Raw genomic sequence first — 26,465 nt, forward strand, 5'->3', positions numbered from 1 at the left:
ACTGGGGATGGAGTATGGGCAGTTGTGAGGCATGTTTATAGGTAAAGTTATAGCTTGTATTGAACGCAATAAGGTGTGCCCAGCATTTTGGATGTGCAAAGGTCAGACCTGGAGGAAGGCTTGTGTGCGTGACAGCGCTGATTACTTTTCCACTTACAGTAATTGTATTAATAAAAGCCTATCACTGTTCATACAAACCACACGTCTCTCAAGTCTTGTTTCTAGCTCACTTCAATGTATTCTTTTGTTAACAATTCTTTTTCAGGGTCATTCAGTGGCTCTCAGGGGTGAAGTGCTGTAGCAGGTGTTGCATTACTTTTTAATGAAATAATGACCAATTGTAACTGGTACATTTGTAACTGTAATACACAGTGCTAATGCCTGCTTTTGGACCAGCTGTCGGTTTGCTGTTGCTAACAAAGCCATCAGAGGTTGATTTCTGTTTTGCCAGAAGGCAAGGTTGTTTCCTATATGCCTAACTTAAGAACAAAGCAAGGCAGAGTTGTGTTATTGTGCAGTGGTGGGGGTAGACTGGAGTAGAAGCTGAGATGATGCTGGCCCAGAGCCAGGGTCAGACAAAGCTCCTCTGCTCCCAAATAAAGGCCAGGGAGTAGTGCCAGACTGCCAGCCTGTCGTGGCCTAGGATGGCTGTGCCCGAGTACAATCTATGATCTGATTCATCTACAATTTTGTATTGTCTATTTTACACTGTATGTTTCCTATAGCCTCTTTATTTTTCCCCCCAAATTAATTTGCACAAATGCTCTCTTCTGTTTCTTCCTGATCTCCCTGCTGCAGTGCTTGCCAGAATGGTGTCTGCAGATGTGAGCCACTGAGATGCAAGCACTCAGATTCCAGTGTGATTTTTTTTTTCTCTCACTTATACGCATAACACCTTTCTCATTGATAATTTCCTTCCACCCGAGGACCTCAGCTGGCTTTAGTTATGTCTGTATAGATGGGGTTTGTATATCAGTACCTGGAATGTGATCTGCATATAAAAAAAAATAAGTTACGATCAGTGAATTCTTGTTTGCTTAGCTAGAAAATAGATCTAGTGCACCCGTGGAGTTGCTGTGGCAGCACACTCCATAGCTTTTAATTACCAGGTCCTCAGTGTTATATTTGCTAGTTATATACTTATATTTGCTTTAATCTTAGATTAACTTCCAGCACTGAAAACTGTGAGCATCTCCCCCAGCCAATGCTCGAGGAGGTAGACCAGATGTTCCAAAAGGCCCCTAACTCTGCTTCTACTGCACCCTCCCTTCTAAATTGCAAGAAAGCTTGGAAGAAAATACTGTTGTCAGGTGAAGACTCTGAGCACCTACCTGTAAGTTGTAAGCTTGTGGTAAGGCTAGGCATGTGGGCTCATTTTTCCCAGAACTTCATGGAAATACTTCCGTTATGGTCCTGCTGCAGTGGGCACAGAGCTTGCCAAGTGCTTTCTGTATTGAGCAGAAGACATGGTTAGCATCAGTGGTGTTGAATCTTGCTTAACTTCGGTGAAAATGAAGTACCTTCAGTATCTTCATGACAAAATAGGTGATAAAAGTACAAATTATTATTGTGTAGAGCCATCGCTGTGGAATATCTGTGTTGTTTCTGTCATTCTTGAAGCTCTGTTATGATGGATGGGATACAAGCTGGGAGGTCTAGTAGTGAGGTTGTTAGTTTAATTTAACCTCTTCCTCCCCTCAAAATTGAGGGGAAACGTGCCAGAAAGTGGCTCACATATACACTGAGGTTCTGATCCGCAAAACCTTCACTGTGCGCAGAAAACAACCCTATTGGTTCTGCTGGGAGCTCTCTGGGGTTGCAAGATTAAATGCTCTTTGTTAGTCCCTGAGCCTGCAAATTGTTACCTGTATTCCCAGCCCCTGCAGGCTTTTGAGCCAATTCACACCTCTTCTTCCACATCAGTACTACCAGCGTCCACCCTAAGCTGCTTTTCAGAGCAAGTTATGAGTGAGCACAAGTCAGGAGGAGGGCTGCAAGGTGCTCAGTGCCAGAACTGAGGGCACATCCTGTTGGCTTTATTAGTGCTGGTTAAAAAAACAGGAAGAGAGCAAATGTTCACAGAGCTGAAAGCAGGACACAGCTCGAATCAGAGTCACTTTAGTGATATGGGATGTTGTTACAGGCGCCTGTTTTCACTAGCTCAAGTTTGTTTTCAGAGACTGTTCCTGGCTGCTCTGCGTGCTTTATTTATTTATTTTGTATTTTTGAAAGAAAATAACATAGCTTTGTTTTTCTCCCCCCTCCCTCCCCTCCCCCTAATGATATCCTCTAAGTTGTTAAGTACTGTTAAGTTTTTATCCTGAAACTTAATTCTGATGTCTGGAATTGTTCCTTTTTTTCCATCTCCTAGAGAACAGAAAGCCACTGCAAAGAGTCCGGTTCCCAGCTCAGCACACTGCTGTGCGGATGTCTCTTGCCCAATTACCTCCTGACCTCAGGTCTGGTGAGGTTAAATTATCTCTGATGAAGGTCTTCAAATTCAGTTGTTTCATCTTTAAGAAGTCTCTCTGGGATCCTCTTTCATCATAAACTAATTCAGTGGGTTTGACCAGCAAAAATTGCCATCCAGTAATTCTACTGATTGAGTACATGTTTCTGTCTGCCTAAAGAAGGACACCTGGACAAATAATGTGTACAGGTTAAGGAGCTATTTTCAGCTGCATGTACCAATTATTACGTTAATGCTAACTTTGTTAATTCACTTTGGAAAGTTAATTTGCTTTTCTTTTGAAAAGGAAACCTGTAGGGTAACCTCTGATTTGCCTTTCATACTGTTTGCCTGCGTTTGTTTCTCTATGAATCTTGTTTCTGTTTGTGTTGCAGCTCAGAAAGACCTATTTTTCCAGGGCTGAGCTCTGCAGCAGGGTTGGACATTATCTCACCTGGACAGATGAACTGGATGATCTTTAAGAGCATTGGAAAGGTGAATGTTTTCAGCTTGGGAAGGGAGAATGCTTTGCTGACTACAGAGAATGGAGCTGTCATGAAACCAAGTATGTAATAAATCAGGCTATGCTCTGCTAATTGATTGAGAATGCAAATTACACTATAGAAGTGTCTTAAGGTGGCCATGTTAGGACTGAACTAATGGCATGCCACCACACAAACAGGATGTCGCCTGTTTTGGTGACATGAGCTGTTGGACCTGCTTGGCTGTGGCACACCTTCATCCCTAGGGCTTGGTTTTCAGGTCAGTTTAAGCAGATCTTAATCTTCACTTCTCTGAAAGAGCATTCTTGGCTGGGTGCTTCTGCTGTTTGCTTAAATCAGCTCTGGAGCAGGTGGTTAAGGTGGGCTGATCCAGCTAAGTTCAGGCTTCTGAAAATACAGAAGTGTTCAGGTGGATCAGTGTGCCCATATGTACTGTGCATCAGAAACACAGTGCTGAGCCATGCAGACCTTTGTATGACCCACTGTTCTGCTTTTAAGTTCTTAATTTTTTGGGGGATACCTGTTCCCATGGTTGGACAGAAGCTGGGAGTCACAATGGGGGAAGAAAAAGGCAGATGGCCTTTCAGTAGCAGTCTACAATTAAATTAGTTTAATCCAAAAATGAAAGGGTAGGAAGATTTGTTTATGTACCTCAGTACATCTTGCTTTGTGCTTGTGTGAAGTGGAAGTGGGGTTTCGCAGGTGTTGAAGCAAATCTCTGCCAACAAAAGGGAACTCGCCCTTCCCCACTGTGTCATTTCTGGTTTCTGATCTCTACTGCTTTTGCAAACTCTGGCCAATCCAGTTTGCTGTGCCATAGACAGTTCAGTTTCTGCTGGATTAGTGAGCTCAACTGACCTGCTCGGCTGTGCCAGCCCAGGTGTGGCAGCAGGAAGCGGTGCTGGGCTGCATTGGGTCAGCTCAGCGATCTGCTGCAAGCATGGCTTCAGATTGCACACAGCTCAGCTGAGGAGACAGGCAGTAAGTTTTAAACTTGTTCAACTCAATGCTTTGCTCCATGCAATGCCCTTGAGGCAGAGGAAACCTGTCACAGGTTTCAGATTGGAAAAGGAATCAGTGGCCAACCAGTCTGTGGCTCCTCACTGGCATTTTCCAGGGAAACTGCTTCTCTGCTGCAGGAATGGTGCTGGGTGATAATGATGCTCCAGCTACGTCCTCTGCTTCATGTTTGCCATAGATCCTAAACAATCCCACTGCTGGGAAGTGCTGAGGTTTTGTGTCTGCCCTTAATGGCAGACTTTGCTAATCCCAGAAATAACCTTTCTGTTCCTAAAAAATCACTTGCCTGGGGAGGTAGGTAATTTTTTCTAGTGTGATTTGACTCCTTGAGTTTCAAAGCCAGCTCTAACCTTGGAGGATTTATGTGTGCCTGAGGTACCCTTTAGCCTGACACAGCTGTCCAAGCACGTGTTTGGATTTGAATATCCAGCCAAAGGCAGATCTCTGTGCTGGCAAACTGAAATCTGTGATGGAGAACCGTGTTAAATTTTAAAAGAAAGTCATTAACTCCCAAGCCAAGCAGCTGAGTGTGCAGTTTGCTGGAAACTCTAATAGAAAAGCAGGTGAAGGTCAGCCTCCAGGGGTTTGAATATTAGAAGTTTGAAGGAGTTGCTAACGTGCTGTTGGGAGCCTGCAGGGAGTGGAGCCACAGCATTCATTACAGCTACCACCTTTTCCCTGTGCACATTCTTGACTTCCAAGTGCTGAAGCCCTGCTCTCTTTGGATGCTTTTTTTACAGTGCTACCGAGCTCGTGGCAGCTGAATCGCAGTGTGTGCACAGGACGTGGGTGCTTGGGCACTGCTGGAGCAAGGGACAGTCCTGTGCCAGAGCCATGGAGCAGCGGGGAGAGTCAGGGCTGGCATGTGAGTGCTGGGTGATTTCTCACTGAGTGCTGCTGTCTGCTGGGTGGAACATGAATCATGACCGTGCAGGTTCCAGAACCTGGTGCTTGGAGGAGATCACATCTCCCACACATGCTTTGCAGAGTACCGGAGATGCTCGGCTCCTTGGGGGATTGCATTTGTGGGATGGCAAATCATGGGCTCTCTGTTTGCACCTTGTGCTGCAGGATGGAGTGGGCATGAGCCTGCAGGATTTGAGAGTGAGGACTGATTTTTGCAGCCAATGAACTTCAGTCCTGTGGGTATGAGGGACTCCCATGGCCCTGGTCCTCCTGAATAGGGAAAAACGACGTCTAATGGCATGTTCTGTGAGAATGGCTACTTTAGAGAAATTGTGCTGTTCTTTTATTGTCCCTGTTGTCTTTTGCCTCTTATTATGCTATCATTTTTTTCCCCAGGGGCTAGTACATTTGTTGGGATAAACCCTTAATTCTGTTGGGTGGCAGAGACCACTGGGAATGCAGCAAATGGGTTCAGCTGAGCAAAATGTGGGGAAGCATTTTTGATAAGCCAGGAGGGAAGAATATTTTGTGGTGCCTGCTTCCCCTGGAAATTGTTCTGTACCCAAAAACAGTGCCTGTTTCACCTGCTTGCTGGTTCCTGATCACCCAGCACAGTGCTGACATCACTTCCTTGGGATCTGATGTGTGGTGTCCCAGTGTTAACAAGGCTTCAGAGGCACGCAGCGTGTGATGGGTGCTGGGGATGGTGGCACTCTTTCAGACCTCCTGTCCAGGGGGTGACAGCAGATCTGGCTGTGACCTTGTGACAGCAGCTTGTTTTCTAGGGAGTCAGTCTGTGATCTTGCTATTAGATACTGCTGTAAGATGGGTTTTGAGCCTTCGGGAGACTTGTCTTGCATCCCCCAGGGCTGGGATGATAAGTACCTCCTGTTGCAGTGCTCCATATTAACAGTGCACCTGACTGAGTTCCTCTCCCAGGTCCTTCTTCAGTGCTACCTGTGAGGGCTGAAAGGGTTCATCCCTCCCCAGCTCTGTGGGCAGGACTCACTGCATCCAGGGCTCTTTGGCACATGAGCAAGCATGGCTGGGTGGTGGTGAACAGGACGCCTCCGGTTTCCAGTTTGAATGAGCTCTGTTGTTGGCAATCTCTGCTGAAGCTGAAGGAAAGGCAGACCTGTTTATCTGATGTCTACAGGGCACAGAGCATGCCATGGGGATGTTTCTAAATGCTGGGATGCAGGAAACAAGGCAGCATGGTGTCTGGAGAACAAAAAAGGTTTTACAGGACACTACAGAATGATGTCCTCTGCGTTCCAGCTGTGTGTCCTGACCTGCCTGTTTCTTTTATCTCTGGCAGGTACAAGGCACAGCCCTGGGATGTGGGGGCTGCCGGAGGTACAACGCAGGGCAGAGAGAGCCTGCTGGCGGAGCCAGGGAGCAGTGCTGGGCAGAAAGAGGAAGATCAGTCCGGCATGGGTGAAGGGGAAAGGTAAGGGATGGGGCTGAGGGGGACAGCAGGTGGACTTGGCCCTGACAGGAGAGTGGGGAGGAGGCAGGGGTGCCAGCATCCTGAACTCTGCAGGATTCTGTTGTCAGCTGTGGTGGGCAGAGCTGGCTGCAACCTTATCTCCCATCGCTCACCTCAGCCTGGGCTCAGGGTGTCTATGGGTGGCCTCTGCCACCCTGAAACATCAGTCCCCAAGGCATCCTGCAGGGCTTGGAGCAGGGCGGCATGGCCCCATGGGCTGTGTTCACCTCCAGGTGTCTCTTCTCTTTTTTTCCCTGTCTCTTCTGAGCTGGTAACAGTGGCCAAACATTGAAAGAGAGCAAAAGGGGGGAGGGGAAGTACGTGCTTTTTTGCCCTGGTGCTGGAAATGGTCTCTGGGGCACTTTGCAGTCTGTGTGTGTCGAAAGAGAGATTATTCTTTCAGTTGCTTTGTATTTTTGCTCACTTTCCTGACTCTGGAGCTGCTGGATGCACTGCTGGCTCCCATTGCATTCACTGTCACAAGCACATAACCCTATCCTGCCGCCCCTCCCCTCTGTAATCCCCAGAAATGAACTCTCTTGCAGCCCTTCCCCTCCTGCGTTATTTGTCCAGATCGCTGTGAATGTTTCTCTTTGCTCTGGCGCTCCAGCAGCTGAGTGCATGCTAACAACCCTGCGGTACAGCGGAGAGGAAGAAGCGGTTCGGCTGCCGGGCCGCCGGGCGGGCAGAGCGCTGCTGGGCTCAGCGGGTTTGGCCCTGTTTGCCCAGACAGGTGCGGTCTCCATTCAAATCCGCGGGGCCAATGGGAGCTGCGCTGTTCAAACGCGGCGGTTGGAGCGCGTTCCTTGGAAACACCACTGCTGGCTAGCCTGTCCCTCCTGGCTGCAGCTAGCTCAGCTTTCTCAGACCTGACAGGGAGGGCTGCGATTTCTGCTAATTAGAGCTGTCCTGCCATGGAGTCTGGCAATGTGCACAGAGTCTCACTCTGCACCCGCCGGGCTGAGCCCTTGGGAGCTTCCTTCTGCCTCACCACCTTCGGTAAGCCGTGAGCCTGGCTTGGCTCGGGGTGCCAGGGGATGTGGTGTGGCACTGGGAGCTGCAGTGGCTCATGCTGGGAATGGTGGGAGCTGCTCTAAAGGTATTAACACAAAGCTTCTGCCTCACTGAGCTGAGGTAATGCTTGGCTCTGCTGAGCCCTAGATCCGGGCTGCAACTACTGAGGTGATTTGCCCCCCCCCAGCTGAGCGTGAGCTGGGATTGTTGTGTGGAGCCGTCCACAGTTGTGGCAGATCCCCCGTCTCCTTCTTTGCTCTTTGTGGATCCTCCTGCAGCCGCCTCAGTTGTGCTGCATGGACTTGAAGAATGCCAGGGACACGGGACTGTGGCTGGGTCCAGAAGCCATGACAGGTAGTGCAGTGTGGCCTCCACTCGTGTGCAGGATGGCTTGGCAGTGGCTGTCCTGCATGGGGGGAGGCTGCCTGCCCTTCCCAACTGGGAGGAATTTTAAAGCAGAAGTTTTATTTCAAGGCTGCTGCTCATTTTTGTAGGTGGGTGTTGCAACCAGTCATGGCACAAGGGCATGGAGAGGGCAGTGCAAGCAGAGCAGGGCAGCCCATGGGCAGCCAAGAGTGCTGTGCTTTCTTCTTTCTGGCTTTTAAGTGTTCATTTGCTCAAGACAAGCTAAGAAGCTAAAAACCTCTAGTCTTTGTGACAAAGACTTTGTCTGTGCCCAGTAACATTGGACTCAGTGATCTTTATGGGTCCCTTGCAACTTGGGATATTCCATGATCTTGGCAGCCCGCTACTTTTCATGGGCCCACCAGCAGTGGGGTGATGTGGCTGGCACAGCTGCCCATGTGGGGATGACCATGGTGTTGCAAAGGCTGTGCTTGTATCTGAAGCTATACATGGTGGCCTTGGGATACTCTGCCCTATGCTGCTAGGAATGCCCCTTTGGGGTAGAAGCACCCTGCTGTGCACCCCCGTGGTTCTCATCTCTTCTGTCCTAGGTAAAACCTGCATTTTTCTCTCAGTTAAACAGAAAAGCATTTTAAGGAGCACAAACCCAATTTTTCCATTCACCGGAGATCATCAGCAAGGAATAAATTTTCCTGCCTGCTGGTTCTGCTCCCAACATATGCCATTCCTGCGTGCCCACCAAGCTTCTCTCATGGGTGGGGATGTTTGTTTGCCAGCTTATATTTGTTGCTGCCTGGTTCATCCCTGTTCTCCATGCACCAGCTCTGTGCACCAGCTCAAATCACTTCTTTCCCAGATGATGACGTCCAAATGGATGGGCCCTGAGTGTCCTCCTGGTGGCAGTCCTATGAGCCCTGCTCTCCATGATGGATATGCAACCAGGAGCTGTCTGTGAGCCCTGCTGTGGGATGAGCTGTCTTCTCTTTCCTCTTCCTCTGGCTTTTCTCTGTACCTATTTTTGTTTATATTAACACCTTTGATCCAGATGACTTGGACAAGCTCTGCCAGGACCTCCCTACTGAAACTGTTTCCCTTTGTTCATTTTAGAGATGCACTGAAAAAGGCAAAACTGGGAAGAATCTTTCTCTGACTCTGCTTTTGGCGAGTGGTAGAAATGCAGCCTAAGTGCTTGCACAGCTAGACGTTGTGTTCCTGCTTTCCCAGCCCTGGGGGGAAGTTTGCTGCTCCGTGCATCTGAGGAAATGCAGCTGCTGCTGCTGAGCTGCTCTGTCCAAGTGCACCAGCATGCAGTGTCCTGTGCACTCCAGTTCTTTGTTCCAACCTTTACTGGGCAGAGCCTTGGCCCCATGGCTGTCCTGGAGTTGTGCAGCCCCAGCAGCTCCCAGCTCCCTGCACTACGTGGCACAAAGGCTTCCTTTCTTTTTCCCAGCACCCATTCATTACTGGGCTGACTCCTCGTCATGCTCGGTTAGAGGAGCGTTTTACTTCTGTGCTGCAGTGACTGTTAAATGCTAATAGAGGAGCAGCAAGTTGGTTCCCACAGGGTCAGAGATCTGGAGATTGCAGAGGGTGATTGGCTCAGAAGGCTGGAGTGGCTTTGGTGGCACAAAATTCTCAGTGTTGTAAATTGGTGCGAGATTAAAAAGCTGCATTGATTTACCCACCCAGAAAGGTCTGTCTTGTCTTTCTTGCCTTGCTTTCACGTGTATATGTGCACACATAGACATGGCTATGCACTCAAACGCTCAAACACACAGGAGCTGAAGAGAAATCTGACAGTTTTGTCAACTTTTTTTTTTTTTTTTTTTTAGTGAAAGATGAAGTTTGAGTTCTCTGAATTGCTTCGGGTTAAACAATCTCTTAAGATATCCCCACCCTGCAAAAGCAAGCTCTTGGGTGCGTCTCTTACTAAATGAAATGGTGTTTTGTAATTGAAATGATGTTTATGTGTGCAAGAGTGATGTTTACCAGTTAGTTTGTTGTTTTTTTTCCGTGCCAAGAAAAGAGTGTAAATGGACTGTTTTGCTCTGGACTAAAGATGCTGTGCCAGTGATATTTTCCATCTGTTTGACTCTCCAGGAGTGTTTGAAAACATTTGGTTTCGAGTTGCTTCAGAACAATTATGTGGATGTGGGACCCTGCATCACCCCTAAACTCTGCACATCGCATCCAGGCTGGCAGCAGGGTCCCTAATCCTTGGGACCCTTCTGAGGTGTTGTTCAGTGGGGAATCTCACATTCCACACCTCAGCAGCGTTTTACCTAAATCCTGCCAAAGGCCATCGTGAGAGATTTTGTGCCAGTCTGAGTGCTGGAGATGGATTTCAGGTTAATGAGGGGTTGTGCATGCATGGGAATGGAAGAAAAACTGAGCTGGCAGGGCAAAGCCTCAACCCCATGCTTTGTAACTGCTTGGAGTTCAATGCTGGGAATCAACTGCCTGCAGAGAGGTCTGGGCAGTGCCAACAATCCCAAATTGCAGCTCCAGATATGTGGTGGGAGCCTGGGGATTTGACATGGGAGTTTTGAAAGGCAGCAGAAGCTTCAAGTTGATTTTATAGACATGGAAGAACTGGATTTTATTCTTGGCTCTGCCATCCACTGTGTGCAGAGTGGGCAGTGAGTGATGTGTCTTCAGCTGTGGATGCTGCGCTTGCTGGTGGTGACTTTGCTGACAGGCAGAGGCGTCTTTGGGATGCTCCTTTGTTTGCTCTTTGGAATGAGTGCTCCCATCTTGTCCCAGCATCTCTGCAGGAGGCTCTCTGGATTCAGAGGACAGCCTGGGTCTCCCAGGGTTTCAGCTGATACTGTCCTAGGCATACAAGTGTGAGCCTGGATCTGCTTGTGGGGGTCATCCTGGGAGGTGCTCCCAGCAGGATGCTCAGGTTGAGCCTCATCACCCTGGTATGAACCCTGCAGAGCCCTTGTCTGGCACTTTCTTGTCTCCATTACTCCTGCATCTTCTTTCTGCTGGAGTCCTCCCATTTTCCTCTCACTTTAAGTACTTCAAAAGACACTGGATATAAATTCACTCAAGGTTGCAAGGTCTACCAGTTTGTCTGTTTGTTCCCTCTTTGCACTCCCCATCCTTTTGCACAGCACCAAGCACTGCCATGTGCTCCAGGTGGCTTGGTACCCCTGTGCAAGCTTGGTTCTGGCTGTGATGATTGTAGCAGGTTGGGTAAGTCTTGGCAGTCCAGCCAGTGCTATCTTCCTAGTTTCCTCCCCAGTTCCATGTGCTGATCGGTCCAATTCTTCTCCTGGTGCCAACCTTCACAGGGGTCAGCTTTTTGGAGGCAGCGTTGGGTTGGGAGAACTTGGCTGTGGTTTTGGCATTGTGGTGGTTGTGTCTCAACTGCAGCTTATGGAGCCGCTTTTCATCTCTTCTTGGTCTTGCTTCTTGCTCTTGTTTACAGTGATGATAACACTGGGGGCTGAGGACTCTCCATCCAGACCTGCTACAAAGTGGTATTTTATTCACAGAGCTCCTTGAGGCTCTCCCCTCCCTCCCTGATGCAAGGGTACTGGTGTGCGTGGAACCCTGGGCTGGCTGGGTCCTGCTTGCTGGCTCAGCAGTGGAGGGTCTGCAGGCAGTGCAGCACAGCACAACTCTTCCTGGGGCTGGCAGCTCCTGGCCTTGTTCACAATCTATTTGGTGTCAAAAAGGTGACTGAAAACAGACTTTTAATTCCAGGTTAGGGCAGGTGTTGACTCCTGGTTTTAGGAGCTTTGCCAGTCTGCTAATCAGCCGTGCTGCCTTGGGTCCCTGGGAAATGCAGCCCTGTGGAGCTCAGAGGAGGGGAAGAGTAGGTTGAATGTGGACCGGGCAGGGGGAGCTTTGAATATGCAGCATACATCAGCAAGGCTCCCCTCACCCTCTGCTGAATTCATCCAGCAGCAACCCCTTGATGTTCCCCCTTCCTTTCTGATGGGTGTTTGTGTCAAAAACTTACTGCACGCTGGGAAAGCAGTATGCAGTTTTACCTGGAAAGCTTTTGAGTCTAAAGACTTCCTTGGTAGCAGATTTCCCTTCCCACACCTTTCCCTTGCTTCCCTGAGCAAAGCCCCTGTGCCTGGGGTGGGGAGGCAGGATGGTTTTGGCCCTGTGCACGGGGAGCATGAGGTTCCCCATGCTGTGAATGCTGGTGACAGCATGAGGGTCCTACCTCCTCACTGTTTCTCTTCTGTTCTCCCAGGCCAGCTGAAGCTGTCTATCGAGGTGCAGGACTGCTCCCTGATGCTGCATGGTGAGTATTGATTGCCCTAGGGTGTGTGGAGAGGTGGCCCTCATGAGAGAGCCCGTGGGGGAAGATACAAAAGGTACAGCGCTGCCATCCCCTCATTCAGATCCAGGGGACAGCATTGTGGTGGCTGCTGGGAGCAGCTCCATCAAATAGAGCAGCTCTTTAATGCAGATCCAAAATTTCTGGAGTCTCTCATTTCCAGGTGGCTGCAGTGTGTTTTGTATTCTGGTTATATCAAGTTTTTATTTCACTCTGCATGACGAGAGAAAAAGACAGAGATGTAATTTGGAAAAGAAAATCTGAAATGGCCAAAAATTGTTTGCAGGATTTCCAAATGGTTCAGTTCAAACACTGAGCATCGGAAATATTTCTTCAGAAATGCATCTGACTTGGTCCTGGATGGTGGTGCTGTTGCTCACACCATGACGTGTTCCCCTGGGAACAAGTGATGCTCTATTGAAAATTTCCATCTCTGGGGACTGGGTTGTAAGGAGAGTTGTGCAGCACCAGGGGATCCACACCTGAGGCCCAGGAGCTGCAGCACTGCCACTTCGTTGACAGGTGTTGAGCCAATGTGAGTGTCAGAACCAAGTTTTTCTTTGGGAAGAGACCTGTCTGGGGGCACCCATGGGGCTCACTAGGATTGCTCCTGCAGTGAAAGATATGCGTGCTTGTGTCTTCTGGCACAGAACTTTCCTTGCTGGGGTCTTCTTAGGGCTTTGGGATGAATAAATGGTTGTAGGCTCAAGGAAGAAGCCAAGAATGTGAAGTGGAGTCAAAATCCCCTTTCTGTGAGCAAAGCAGGCTCATTGCTGCCATGGAGTTAAGCTCTATAGAACAAAAGGGAAATCAGGTACCTGGGGTTCCCAGCAGCATTAGGGGTGACTGTGCCAGACACCTGCAGGAGGGATGGAAAAGGTTTTTTTTCTTGAGTAAAATTCTACTTCTCAGTCCAGCCTCATCCCTGCCTGTTTGTGACAAGATGGAGGTGTGGGGAACAGCTGAGCCATGCTCAGCCCCTCATCTCCCCCAGTTGCTTCCCTTTTCCAGTTGTGCAGGGAAGCTTTGTACAGAAACAACAGTAGGAAAATGTTTGGGTTTTTTTCCACCCCAACACCTTTAAACCCAAAGGAGGCTCTTATTGTGGCCTGTTGTGGAGGAACCTTGCAAACTGCATCACAGGGCAGTAGAGGATCCTGTAGAGCCCCTTTCTCCTCACACGCCATGGTTTCTGCCAGGATGACCTCGCTTGTTGTGGCCACACATCCTGCTCTGACAAAGGCAGAGGCACTGCTGCCTTGCTCTACATGTTAGGAGTGAGCTCAGCCTCACTCTGACAGCCTGTCCTGCGCTCTCTGGGCTCTGCAGCACAGATATTGCCTCCAGCTCCTGCTTAGGAAGCACAGGGTCCCCTGCTGTCAGCACTGGGACAAAGCTGAGACCCCGTTAGTGGGACTGCCATCAGGATGTGGCCGTGGGTACTTTACTTGATGATACATTTGGCTCTAGGGCAGAGAACACAGTGCAGAGTCAAGTCAGGCAGATGAAATGCTGTTTGCCATCTGAATGGTGCACTGCATCTGCTGCCAACCTCACCCACAGATGCCAGTATTTGTAACAGGGTTGTCACAAAGAAAAAATATGGCAGAACCCTTCCCCTGTTTAAGGCTGAGCTGCTAGGGAGGTGTGCAGGGTCCTGCAGGGAGGGAGGTGCAGAGAGTTGCCTTCCTGATGCTGTGGGGCCTGATTTGGGGCTTTGTTTCCTTTCTAGTCATGGAAGCAAAAGGTCTGATGGGGACAGAGTGCCGGCCGTGCGACTCCTACGTGAAGGTAGGTTCTTCCTGCTCTCTTGGGGCTTTGGTGTTGGCTCTTCCAAGCATGATCCCTTTTATTTCTTCCTTGGGCTTCCCTACCTTACCATGGATGAGCAGCATGCGGGGAAGTTGCTGGTCTGGTGGCAAGGCTGATGGCTTTGTTGACGTGATGCCTGAGCCAGAAGAGCGAAGGAGAGCCCCTGAGAGGGGCTCTGAGAGACATTCAGGGGTGAGAGCACCCCAGTGGGCAACCAACGGAGTAGTGCCCTGGGCTGCCCTGTAGTGTGTGCAGTGCAGCAAGCATCTCCTCTGCAAGTGGGCTGCAAGCCAGAGACTGACCAGCACATTTGTGTGCACCAGTCCCTGATATTCTACTGTTTTCCTTCCACCACCCTCTAAGGAGTTTTGTAATGCGATTGTTTGACATACGTAAGGCAAAGTGATCTAAGCTACCTGTGAGCATGGGCTCAGCCAGATCTTTGAGGCTCAGCCACCTGTAACAGTGGCTGTGCTGTTCTCCTGAACTGCTGTGGAGTGTTATTTTGTGATGGCTGATGAGCTGCTTGCTTCCCCATGCAGATGTCAATTGTGCCAGATGCTGACGGGAAGTGCAGACAGAAAACAAAGACTGTGCCAGACAGCAAAAACCCAGTCTTCCACGAGCACTTTGTCTTGTGAGTACAATGGAGCAGGGATGGCTCTGGCTTATCCCCCAGCTCCCACAGAGCAGTGGGGAATCAGTGGTTACTGTCCTGGAGCACCCTCTGGAAGCCAAGATGATGTGTTTGCTTTTACATTATGATCTGTAATAAACATGCATCACGCATGAGCTCCTCTGCTGCTGGGATGAGAAGTGACAGGCATTATTCTGCTGTTTTTTATAGCTGAAAGATCTTGAACTTTTGGGCAGAGCTCATGCAGCAGTCAGCACACAATGTGGCAGTGGTGTTCCCGCATAGTTGGACACTTGCTGGGCAGGAGTTGAGCAAACACACTCAATTTCCTTGTGCCCGCAGTAGTATTGGCACCGTATGGAGGAGAAAGGTAAAAGGATTTCTTATAGCTCCAGCATGTCTCTGCGTGGGAAGGGAGCTCTATGGCATGGAATGTTTCGGTACAGCACCTCATTGCTAGCAAACACGTCTGACAGACCTCCATCCTCATGCAACATTTAATCTGGGTCAGAATGTTTGTTTCATAGCATGCACAATTCCTTGTTCTTCATTTTTGTCTATTGATGCTGGATGTGTCCTTTTGCATGATACTCCCCTAAGGCACTGGAGCAGCGTTGCCAGCACCTGCCTAGGGGAGGTCACATCCCTGTGCTGTGGTTTGTCAGGAATGAGTACATCGGTGCAGCAGTGCCTTGTTGGAGGAACGCCAGCTGGGGTGATGCTGCAGGGCCTGTGGGGAGTGGAGAATACCTGGCTTCAAGGAGGGTGTGGGTCCCATGGCCATGCAGGCAGCCTATGCTGAGGTCTGGTGGGCAGAGCGCGCTCATGGGCTGCCCTTCTGCTTCTTGCAGCCTGGTACAGGAGGAGGATGAGCAGAAACGTCTTCTGGTCACAGTCTGGAACCGAGAGAGAGATTGCAGGTATGTGCCTTCCACACTGCATTTTGATCTTTAAGGACAGGGCTGTCGCTGCAGTGCACCTGCCTTCTGCTCTGGCCACCCATGTGAGCTCCTCGAGAGCAGTACCTGACAACAGGCCTGCTGCACATGGGGAATTAAGGCTGCTCCGCGTGCAGATTACTGGAGAGGAAACTGGGCCCTTGCCATCTCTGTCTGTGATGCTGCTGCTTGGTGGCAGTCACCACAGCCAGCATTTAGCATTCCCATCTACACTGTTGGCTGGGGCTTAGGGCCAGGGATCTCCCCCACCTGCTGGGGTGATGCAGGGATGAGGAAAGCACAGCAGCTTGGGCTGTAGCACCTCAAAAATTGTGCCACCTGCTCAGGCAAGTGGCTGTTGGTTCCTTGGCCATGGTCCTATCAGCATTAAGAAGGTGACCAGGATGCTGCATCCCAGCTCCCTCCTGCTCCTGCTGCAAGCCAGACTGTGTGGTTACATCACATATACTCCAGACATGGAGAGAGGAGCATGTTCTGGACATGGCCCAGCTCCCATTGTGGGCAGGGATATCTGCATGGTCCCTGAAAAGGGGTGCATATGGGCAAATGGTCCTTAGGAGAGGTTTCAAGTAGTGTGCACTGATAGTCTCTGACTTTTTTGCAGGCAAAGCAAACTGATTGGGTGCATGAGCTTTGGTGTGAAGTCCCTCCTGACCCTGGACAAGGTACCTTCATCTGGAGCACTGTGTGCAGGATTGGGTTGAGCAGGTGGATGTAGTGCTCCTTCAGCAGGAACAGGGAGCAGCTGGCTCTTTGCAACAGCAGGCAAGGAGACTTTGAAGGTGTCCAAGGACCTGCCAGTACAGAGCCACTGTGAGCTGGCACTGTGGGTGCCACTGCTGGAGGCAGGGGTGGGGAGCAGAGGAAGAATCCTAGATCAGGGGATTGCTGTTCCTTTCAGTGAGGACGCACTCAGCAGCACCAGGGGGTGCAGAGATGTGGCTCCTGGGAGTGCTGTGTAGGGCTGGGAGATGGGACCAGCCTTACCCAGCCTGCTGGCACTTGTCACATCTGTCCAACGGCCTCTGGGTGGTAACCAATGGATGGTGGGAACACCCTCCTTGGAAGAGAATTCTGTCTCTCTCCCTGCACTAAGCAGACAGGGCTCTACAGCTGAGGTGAGTGTGGGGTGGGCAAATGTAGGGGTGTCCACACCTGAGGGTGTTCCTGGTAGCAGCGGTGCTGCAAGGTGCTTCTGTGCCAGGCTGTGTCCCTGCTACTGCAGGTCTGTCCCTGCTGCTGCCCCGGCCTGGCTGCTGCTGGGTAATACAGCTTTCACATAGCTGGCTTTGCTTTTCTAAAGGAGTCTGCAGAGCTGATGCTGTGAATGACCTCTGCTGATCCAGTGAAACACTGAAAACTTCCATCCTGGCTGTTGGCAGTTAGGGATTTTGTCCCTGGACAGCCCAGACCAGGTGCTGGCACATCAGACAGGTTGGAAGGGCTTTAAGGAGTGTTCACAAATCACCTGGGGTCTGGACATTTGCTGCCTAGCAAGAGGTTAAAAGGAGCTGTTTGTTTGAACTACATGTAGTGAGAGTAGGAGGTAGTGAGGACAAATGATATGCAGTGTTTTTTTTATTTCAATAGCAGTGAGGGTGATTAGAGCAGCTCTGAACTGCAGCTGCCCCCAGGAATAGCCTCTGCTCTGGTAATACCACACCAAGATTTCAGACTTTGGCCATGAGCTTCACAAGTTCTCACTGCAGAGATCATCCCTGCATGCAGCCCAAAGGCACATTACTCTCACCATGATGGAAAAGTGGGGATGGATATGGGGAATTCATGGTCCTTCTGGGACCCCCTTTGTATCTGGGAAGCTCTAGCCTACCCTCCTGGGCCTAGTGGTGCTGCTGGATACGCCATGCTCTGCAGTTTCCTCATTGTGGATTTAAAGCATAATTTTTTTTATTTTTATTTTTTAATGGACCCCATCTTCTCTTGTCTTGATGGTTCCTGCAGTCCTTATCTGATTCCTGTGATTGGGTTGGGATGTTTTGTTTTCTAGCTTCTGCTGATCGCCCAGAGGGTAATTGAAGATGGTGGTTCCTGGATGAGATGTCCCATGTGGGTGGGATGGGGCAGAGGGAGCTCTGATGTGGGGTGCACAGCACTGCTGGAGGTTGGTGTGGTCACCCTGCTTTGTGAGCATGGGGTGGGTACTTTTACCTGGTTCAATGTCTCTTACGAGAAGTGCTTCAGGACAGCCTCTGTGCTCTGGCCAGGGCAGCTCCTGCAGCAGGACTTGTGGAGCTTTGGGTGACCAGACTGAGTTAAATGAGGTGGAGTACCTGCCACAACACTGAGAGCTTCTTTCTCCCCCCACAGGAGATCAGTGGCTGGTACTATCTGCTTGGGGAGGATCTGGGCAGGACCAAGCACTTGAAGGTGGCTGTGCGGCAGCTGAAGAAGAGCAGAGGTATGTCACCCTCCCGAACAGCCTGGGAAGGTTGGCATGGTGCGGGAGGGGTGCTAAACTCACGTCTATCCCTGCTGTGGTGTGGAGCAGCCACCAGCCCCATGGTTAGCTGTAGTGGTCAGTGGAATCAGTGTGCTGGGCATCCTGGGCAGTTTGGCAGACTCTGTGTCGGCACTGAACTCTCCCCTTTGCCCTTTACTCATGCTTTGCTTTGAGCTCTCTGTGGGTCCCCAGCTTTGCAGCTGCCTCTCTCCTGTGGGTTGACACTGTGGCTAGGCTCTGATACGCAGGGGCTGTGATGAGCTTTCTCTCCTGCCTTTGTTTACCACAATGCTGGGGTGCGTGGAGGAGTATGTGCTGGGGATAGCAGGGTGAGGGAGCAATGCCTACTCTGGGTGTGCAGCCCCCCTCACAGCTGCCATCATGTGGGGCAGCCCTAGCCAAGAGGTGATGTCCCCTAGCACATAATGATTTTTTTCATGGTGTGTGGATGTGGTGGGGAGGGAGAGTGGCCGTCAGGAGCTGTGTGCTGTTGGGTTTATGTGCTTTTTTTTTTTTTTTTTTTTTTTTTTTTTTTTTTTTTTTTTTTTCTTCCTAAAGAACCAGTACTGGGAGGTCAGAGTGCAGCGTGTGAGGGCCGGGACACTGCAAGCATGAGGCAACTGAAGGTGGGTACAGCTGGGCTCTGTCCTGCCAGCGGTGCGTGGGCTAGGGGCTGAAAGCAGCCTGCATGCAGGGTTTAGATGAGCAGGAGGGACAGAGTGTTAGTGAGGATGATGCTGAGATGGGAGTTGTCTCAGTTTCCCTGTTGACACGGTGGCTTTACGAGCAATTAATGTTCCCAACCCAAGGAGGTAATGGGTGTAGTAATCCCACACTTGCTCCCTGTTGCTGAATAGGGACCTCCTGTTTGTCCAGAACAGTACCACAGAGACCAAGTACCTGCTGTTGAGTGGGAGTGATGGGAACAAGGAGCAATGGGCTGGAGTTGGCTGCCTGCCTGCAGTGCAGCATCCGTCCCTGGCCAGCTCTAGGTCTCTGTGCATGGCTGCGTCTGCTCCCCTCCTCCTTCTGGGGCCTTTTGCTCTGGGAAGGGAAAGGCTCTTGGTGGAGCCTCAGTGATTTATAGGAGAGGCAAAGATGGGAAATGGGAACGCAAACACATGGCCTGCATCGGAAATAGGGCTCGGCCGTCCCTGTGATTTATCTGTGCTGAATTCCGCTTTGCTGCTTCCCTCAGCTGCATTTTCAGTTATTTGTTTTAAAGCGTAGGACTGAGCAGGACAAACAAAGCCAGCGCCCCTCTCCTCCCTTCCTCCCCAGTGGTGCTGCTGACTGGAAAGATGGTGGCTGGGAGGAGGTGGATCTCCCCATGCAGACTTAGCAATGCCATTGTGCCCGGAGGAGCAGCTCCAATGGCCTTGCAAGGTGCTGGCTCACAGGGAGCTCCGGAGCCCCTCTCCTTCCTGCATGGCCATCCCTTACCCCGCAAAGGGGCCCTATGCTTCCTCGAGCTTTTCCTTTCCATCTCTGTGTTAGGAGCTTTCTCCAGGAAGCCTTGCTGCAGAGTGCAGAGCTGCTCAGCGCTGCCCTGCTGCTGGCTGAGCTGAGAGTTTGTCTTTATTTTTGAGATTACACTACAGGTACAATTCAGCTGACCTCTGATCCCACTCCATAAGCACAAAGCATGAGGACGTGCTTTTTGTCCTTAGGGTCCGCACTCCGAAAAACAAACTTTTTTTTTTTAAATTAAAAAGAAAGCCACTCTCTGTTGTCCTCTCCAGGCTAAGCAGTGCAATGAAGTCGGGCTCGCGCAGTCGGTGCCTGTGAAATGCTGCTCAGACATCCTCCAAGTTTTGTGAGAACGTCGCAATAACAAAGAATGCCACGGGAACAAAAGCCACATCAACAGAGCAGGGACCAGGGAATACTAAAGAGTTGACAGGAATTTTAATATAAAACTCTCTCTCTTCCTTGTCACTTGGGGTTTTCAGGAAGCCCTCTGGCTTATCGTAAAGCGGCATACAGCGCAGACAGGGGCTGGGAAGGTGAAAGGTGGCTTCCTGCCATTCTTCTCTGGAGCTGGGTTCCCATGGGCGGTCATGCCAGTTTGACTGGAGTTTGTTTCTCACTGGTGCAAGACGAGGAGACCGGGAGCACGGCTGCTTCGGGACGCTGCGTTTTCATGGGCTGACGGCGAGGTTGGGGGCTGCAGCCATGAACCGCTTCAATGGACTCTGCAAGGTGTGCTCAGAGCGGAGATACCGGCAGGTCTGTGCCCCCGCTGTGGGTCTCCGTGTGTCTGAGTGTCCGTGGGCTTCCTCCCCCTTGTCAGGCTGTGAGTGCGCTGCTGATGTGCTGTTGTTTGTAAATGGTGGTATTAGGAATAGAAGGAAAGTGCCTTCAGGTGGGTGTCTGACCTCTTGCTGCACATCGCTGTGTGGAAGTGGGGATGGAGGAAGGAGAGTTCTTGCTGTGTAACTTAGGGTGCAGCTCAGCAGCTGGCTGTAGAAGTGCTCAGCTGAAGGATGTTTCTGTTTGCTGCACATAACTGCAGGGTCAGCTCTCTGCCAGGTGGCTGCAATCTCTTCTAAAGTTGTTTTAACAGAAATGTGTATGAGAATGAAGTGTTGCTTGAAGCTGGCCACAACGAAAGTTGACCAAGGCAGCTTGCAGTGTTGCGCACAAGCCAGCACAGGCTCTCAGATGCTCTCAGTGCCCAGCTCCAGTGGGGAGTTTTGCTGGTGTGGATCTTGGTCTCTTGCACTTCAGAATAGTTGTTCCACTGGGATTTGCACTGGGGCTCCCAGCTCGTGGTCAGCATTTTTTTGTGCTGCTGTGTTCATATTGTATAGCTGCAGTGGAGGTCACAGGGAGAACTAGCTTAATTAAAAATGCCTGCTGCTTGTCAGGGCTATAGTGACTGTCTCATGCAGGCATGGTCCTTTGCTGTGCAAATCAGAGGCAACGGTGACTTGTCCTAGATCTTCTCAATTCTCTATTTTGGCAATTTCTGCTGCACCTTCCAACACAGCTGTGAGCACAGTGAGCCTGTGCCTGCTGTGGACTGGAGCCTTGTACTGTACCATCATCACTATCTTCCAGCTTACATCAGATGCTCGTATTTGTTAGTTCTGTGCTGAGTGGCAATAATGGATGCTGAGCTCACTGCTAATCCCACAGTGGTGTGAGGTGAGGAAGGCAAGCATTGTCAGTGGGAAGCACTGCTGATGGCATAGGGAAGATGGTAGACAAGAGCCATGAGCTGGAGTAGAAGCAGTGGGAGAGCCCTCTTGGTGTGGAGAAAGTCTTGGATTGCGGGGTGACTGCAGGGGGAGATGCTGGGCTGTCGGGGCTGATGATGTCCTGAGAGCTCAGGTCCCTAGGTGTTGTTTTTAGTGTGTGAGACTGGTTTGAAGGTGCAGACCCACAAGCAGTCTTATTGTATTCTCAAATAGGGAACAACCTCCAGAGATAAGAAATATATTCAGTGTGGTAGGACTGGACCAATGTACTTGATCCTGCCAGGGAAAGACACTTTTTCTTTTAAAACTTTTTTTTTTTTTTTTTTTTTTGCAGAGCAATCAAACAGGGACAGAGAGCAAAGAAAGGAAAGCTCTCTGGGTTTGCCCTCATGCTGTAAAGGAGTGTGGAAGCAGTTCTTGGCTGCTTCAGTTGGATTCTCCTCTCTATTTGTTCTCAAAATAGCTCAGGTCACACATGTCAGATTTTTTCTATTTTCTCTGTCAGTAAAACAGGAATTCTGACAAACGTCTTGAGGATAATCAGGTATTTGCAGGAACTGTTGTGCTGAGCTGCTGCTGGAAGCCAACATAAAAATAATCTAATTGTTTTTAGAATCAGGAGGAGAAATGAGCCTAGATCAACACAGCATCCATCCTATTGAAGCTCATCAAGAGAAACTCACCTCAGCTAACAGGGTGATGCACAGAGCCCGCCCAGCTGGTGCCTGGCAGGCTGAGTGTGCTGCTTCTCATGGCTTCCTCTGGAGCAGAGGAGTGCTGCTATTTGTGTATTGCCCCACTGGGGAAGAAATGTTTAAGTGGCTTGCTTGGAGAAGCTGTACTAGAAGTAAGCATCAGAGCCAAGTTGCCAGGTTTTCCTTTCTAGTGTCTTGATAGACTTTTCCTTATGCTTGCAGGAGTCATGAAGAAGGACTTGCATGTGCTCACCTTGCCTCATTCATTTCTGCTGGTCTTGGGCTTGACTTCACGTAGTTTTTTCACTGCCTTTTTCATCCTCTTGGCTGCAGAACAGGAGAGTCCCATTGTCAGTAGGGCTCACAGAGTGACAGTGTTCATTGGTACAGTTCCTTTGGGCTCTGCAGCTGCTTTTAGAAATGCTGTGTACCTGCATTTCTGAAGGCTGTGGGTGAAACAAGGGATGCTCTCTGACCACATGCATGGGTTCTTTCCTATTTTAAAGGGTGACCCTGCTGTCTCTTTTCAGATCACAATCCCTAGAGGAAGTGATGGGTTTGGCTTCACGATCTGCTGTGATTCCCCAGTCCGTGTGCAGGCAGTGGACTCTGGTAAGAGATCAGCTCAATTTTGTCCCTTTTGATGAACTCTATGAACTCTCCCTTGCATCTTAAGAGGACAGAGGCTGCTGTGTTGTTATTTTGGTGTTGTGTTGCAGTGATATGCAGAAATTTTTTTCTCTCCAATCTGAGAATTATCTGACTGGGAGGCCTATGGAAAGTATGTAGTGGAGCCAGACTGGCGCAGGAGGGGGGCAAAATTGCTTGAGTGGATCCTCCTAGTATGAGCCTCCAGGATGGATTCAGCATCTCTGTTATCCCACTGCACACCAGGAAATCTCCCTGGCTTCCCACGTTGAGCTACTGGCAGTGTCCTCTCTGGGAGAAGCAGTGTGTTTGGACTGCAGACTGGAAGCAGGGATCCATCTGTTCACATTCTGAAGTTCCAACGTGAATGATGCATTAACTTATACCTAATTCCTAGTATTATTTGTGCAGTGTATATTTAACACAGCAAACTGACAAGGAAAGCATTGCACTCAGGCACTGTGAAATTGGACTTAACAGATTTCAATCAGTTCCTCAGTGATACATTCAAGACTCAAAAATATACTGTCCTTAAAGTGAAGAAGAACCTTAGCTCTGTTAGGAGAAACAGTTGAGTCTTGGATGAGGGAGTGGTGCAAGCTGGGAAGCTGTGCCATATGGGTGTCCCCTCAGCACTGGTATTCTCAGCTCTGTGTCCAGCAGATGACTGACAGTCACCCATCCCTTCTCTCCATAGGTGGCCCTGCAGAAAAAGCTGGTCTGCAGCAGCTTGACACAGTGCTGCAGCTGAACGAGCGGCCTGTGGAGCACTGGAAGTGTGTGGAGCTGGCACATGAAATCCGGTGAGCGTTCACCCAAAGCATCAGTGCAGGCATATGGGGGGAGCAGCTTGATGGAGCCCAGGGCACAACAGCGGGAAGGTTGGATGGCTGTGGAAAGCGGAAGGGTTTGCGGGATGTGGGAAGCTGGGAAAGGAGTGTTTGGAGGGGGAAAAAGAAAGGATGCAGGGACTGGGAAGGAAAGGCTGGTGGCTGTCAGAATGCCTCAGTGCCTGCTGCTCTGGCCCTGAATTGCCCCATCTCTTCCAGGAACTGTCCCACAGAGATCATCCTGCTGGTCTGGAGGCTCGTCCCACAGGTCAAGTCTGGACCTGATGGCATGATCCGCCGTTCATCTTGCAAATCTGCCTACGACCTGCAGTCCCCTCCAAACAAGCGGGAGAAAAACAGCACTGTGCCCCCGCGGCCTGAGCAGCGACGGAGCTGCCATGTCCTGTATGATGGGAGTGATGGGTTAATGCTGAACAGCTGGGAGAGGTACACGGAGATCGGCAAGCGCGGCCAGAACACCATGCCCCCTCTGTCCCATGTGCCCTCTGCTGCTGACCAGAACTACATCATCCTTGCACCTCTGAACCCAGGGAGCCAGGTAGGGCTGCCTCCATCCCCACACTCACGTTACTGCATGAGGTGATGATTGTGCTTGCTGCTTTCTGACTTGACCCTAGCTTCAGACTTCTCAGACGCTATCTCTAAATGTTTGCCAGGGCACACGCTGTGTTTCTAAGCTGTGTCCCTGGGTGTCCTTTCTTTCTATTTCTGAAGCATTTGCTGCTAAGGCTGCAGAGCCATGGTGAGTGAGCTGCTGCCTCCTCCCAGGGTTCATGCACAGGATGGGGGATTGGAAAGTGTTTCCCCTGTGCAGCACAAACCACTTCTCTCATGTTCTGATAGTAATAGAGCAAAGATGATTTTCACATCTGGCTTTGAGTTTGGCACACTGAAATTTACTGTTTGTGTGAAGTCTGCCTTGAAGTCTGCCTCAGGTGGCTGTTCCTTTTTGGATTCTGTCTTGCAGCTGCTGAGGCCTGTGTACCAGGAGAACAATGCTACTGAGGGTAAGTTGCTGATACGATGAAAACATTGCTCAGAGCACCTGGCAGAGCCAGATCCAGTCTATCCAGCACCCAGTAATCCTTGCTCCTGGCTCTACAACCAAGTCCATTACATTCTGAGGACAGTGGCTCTTGGCAGGCACTGTCACCTTCCCCCTTTCTGGATCAAACATAAATGCAAGAACCCTGCCACCATGCCCAGAGGAGAGCACAGCTGCTGGTATCATTGCCTCATGGCAAGGTCTCTGGGAGCTCACAGGATGGCTGGTGACAGGAGCTTTCCACTGGGGATGAGAAAAGCGTGAAGTGTGAAAGTGCTAAATATTCATGATGTGGCAGATCCCCACATGTTTGTGGGCTTGTCTGTGATGTTTCCTTTGTTGGGCAGGATGCAACAAGCTGGGGGTGCTAACATTGTTTCCCCCTGCTTTGCAGTTCGCTTTATTAATAGTGAGGTTGGCTGTGAGCTGAATTTATGCAAAGAGCAGTGCAGATTGAAGTGCAAGACTTGGGAAATGTTAATTTTCTGGGTTTCTGATGGTCTCTGGGCCAGCTTTCCTTGAAAATCCTTGGAAGCATTAATGCTTTCTGCAACGAATCTGCTGGGTCTTCCTGGGAAATTGGGTGCATGTGGACTTGCAGGAAGAGCAGGGCTGGGGGTAGCTGCGTGAATCCTGGCTGCGGGATGGGGAGCAGGGGCTAACATGAGGTCTTGCTGAGACAGGTATCAACAAATGACTGACTGCCACTCAGCATGAGAAACCAGGAGCAGAAACAACCCAGGAGCCTGGATGTAGTGCCAGGCTGTTCACTGTGTGTTGTTGACTTTATTAAAGAAATGGCAACTTTCAGCATGCTTAGCTCCAGGCAGAAACACCTCTGGCCTGCTCCTTGGTTTGGGAGCTGTGGGAGGCAGTGCCTGTGCTCTGATCTTTAGGATGCCCTGGGGGTTAGCTGTGTGTCCTGGCAGAGCTGAGCTCCTCTCCATGGTTTCTCAGGAAGGAGTCTCTCACTCAGCTGTCCCTCCCTGGTGCAGGAACAGCCATCAGTGCAATTTCCAGGTAGAAAACGTTCTGCAGCCTGTAAAGGTTGGGCAGTGCTCAGGGGTGGTGAAGTGTGTGGCTGGCAAAGCCACAGTGGGGATGTGAGGGAGCTGTGTGGGGTTGGGGCCTCAGTGGCTGGATGGCCACAGCCCTGCAGCTCTGCAGATGGATGAATTTTCTGCACTTGAGCTTGCAGGACTTGAGGACTTGAGCTTGGGACTGTTCTGCGCTGGGGTAACTGCAGCTCCTCCCTGCTGAGCTGGGCTGTGGGGACTTGTTCTGACAGAAGGGTAACAATTTTAAAGACTCGAGTTTCTTCCCTGTGTAATTTTTAATGATTATTTTCAGTTTGTTTAAAGGTAAGCCTTCAGAGAGGAATGCAGTGGTTAATCTGAGCAGTACAGAGGCAGACAGTAACGATAGGAGCTGATGCTTTTGTGCCACCATGCAGAAGATGGGACTTATGCAGATGATGAATGCCTCTAATGAAAGAAGGTGATTTAGGGATAAGAGGAAAATCAAACTCTGCATGGCCCAGACAGATTGTATCTGTCCTGTGTTGGACAGTCTCTCGTGCTTTGATTTTTTTATCTGGCAGCACAACCATGAGAAAGGGGAAAGAGAAAATACCAGAATTATTGCTCTTAGAGGTAGAAACAGCACTGTAGGTCATGAGAACCTCCTCCTCCCCTCAGCCCCAAATGCAGGCAATGAGAGCAAACAGTGGGGCCAAGTTGGCAGAGTATGGGCTGGCTCTGCTGGCATTTATCTGAAAATAAACATGCTGCTTCCTAATAATTCATGGAACATGTAATGTTGGGTAGGTTCATGTGTTTGCTTTGGACCAGACCCTATCTGCTCTGCTCCGTGTTCAGAAATGTTTTGGCCCATTCTGCTCAGGAAGTTATGGGTTTTTGTTGTGGTGCAAAGGCAGAAAGCACCTCACTGAAAGCTGCTATGTAGGAACAGAAGGACGTGAGGCTGGAGGAGGGATGCTCCTGGTAGCTGAGCTGGGGCATCCCACTAGCATGGCCCTGAGACGTTGCTGTGAGTGAGAGTCCTGGGCTGATGCTGCTCTTCTCTCCTGGTCTGCCTGCTGGAT

At 50.2% G+C, this 26,465-nt stretch overlaps 1 protein-coding gene across 4 annotated transcripts in view; it reads left to right on the top strand.

Moving 5' to 3' along the window:
• Nucleotides 1-4,571: 4,571 nt before the first annotated feature.
• Nucleotides 4,572-26,465, top strand: part of RGS3 (regulator of G protein signaling 3) — a 67,123-nt gene continuing 45,229 nt past the window's right edge. The window contains exons 1-13 of one of the 4 annotated variants that reach the window (XM_052680740.1): nt 4,572-4,837; nt 6,197-6,328; nt 11,964-12,014; nt 13,783-13,841; nt 14,405-14,499; nt 15,351-15,419; nt 16,063-16,123; nt 17,787-17,877; nt 18,478-18,545; nt 22,348-22,429; nt 23,163-23,268; nt 23,515-23,854; nt 24,284-24,323. In XM_052680740.1, coding sequence (XP_052536700.1) covers nt 4,807-4,837; nt 6,197-6,328; nt 11,964-12,014; nt 13,783-13,841; nt 14,405-14,499; nt 15,351-15,419; nt 16,063-16,123; nt 17,787-17,877; nt 18,478-18,545; nt 22,348-22,429; nt 23,163-23,268; nt 23,515-23,854; nt 24,284-24,323 — 1,225 coding nt within the window. In that variant the 5' untranslated portion in view covers nt 4,572-4,806. Of the gene's footprint in view, nt 4,838-6,196; nt 6,329-7,177; nt 7,367-11,963; nt 12,015-13,782; nt 13,842-14,404; nt 14,500-15,350; nt 15,420-16,062; nt 16,124-16,486; nt 16,577-17,786; nt 17,878-18,477; nt 18,546-19,761; nt 20,149-22,347; nt 22,430-23,162; nt 23,269-23,514; nt 23,855-24,283; nt 24,324-26,465 lie in introns of those variants that run through there. The other 3 variants (XM_052680741.1, XM_052680742.1, XM_052680743.1) reach the window with 3 other exon arrangements.

The sequence above is a fragment of the Tympanuchus pallidicinctus genome, unplaced genomic scaffold (assembly GCF_026119805.1).
Source record: "Tympanuchus pallidicinctus isolate F22 unplaced genomic scaffold, pur_lepc_1.0 scaffold19, whole genome shotgun sequence".
Classification (NCBI taxonomy): Eukaryota; Metazoa; Chordata; class Aves; order Galliformes; family Phasianidae; genus Tympanuchus; species Tympanuchus pallidicinctus.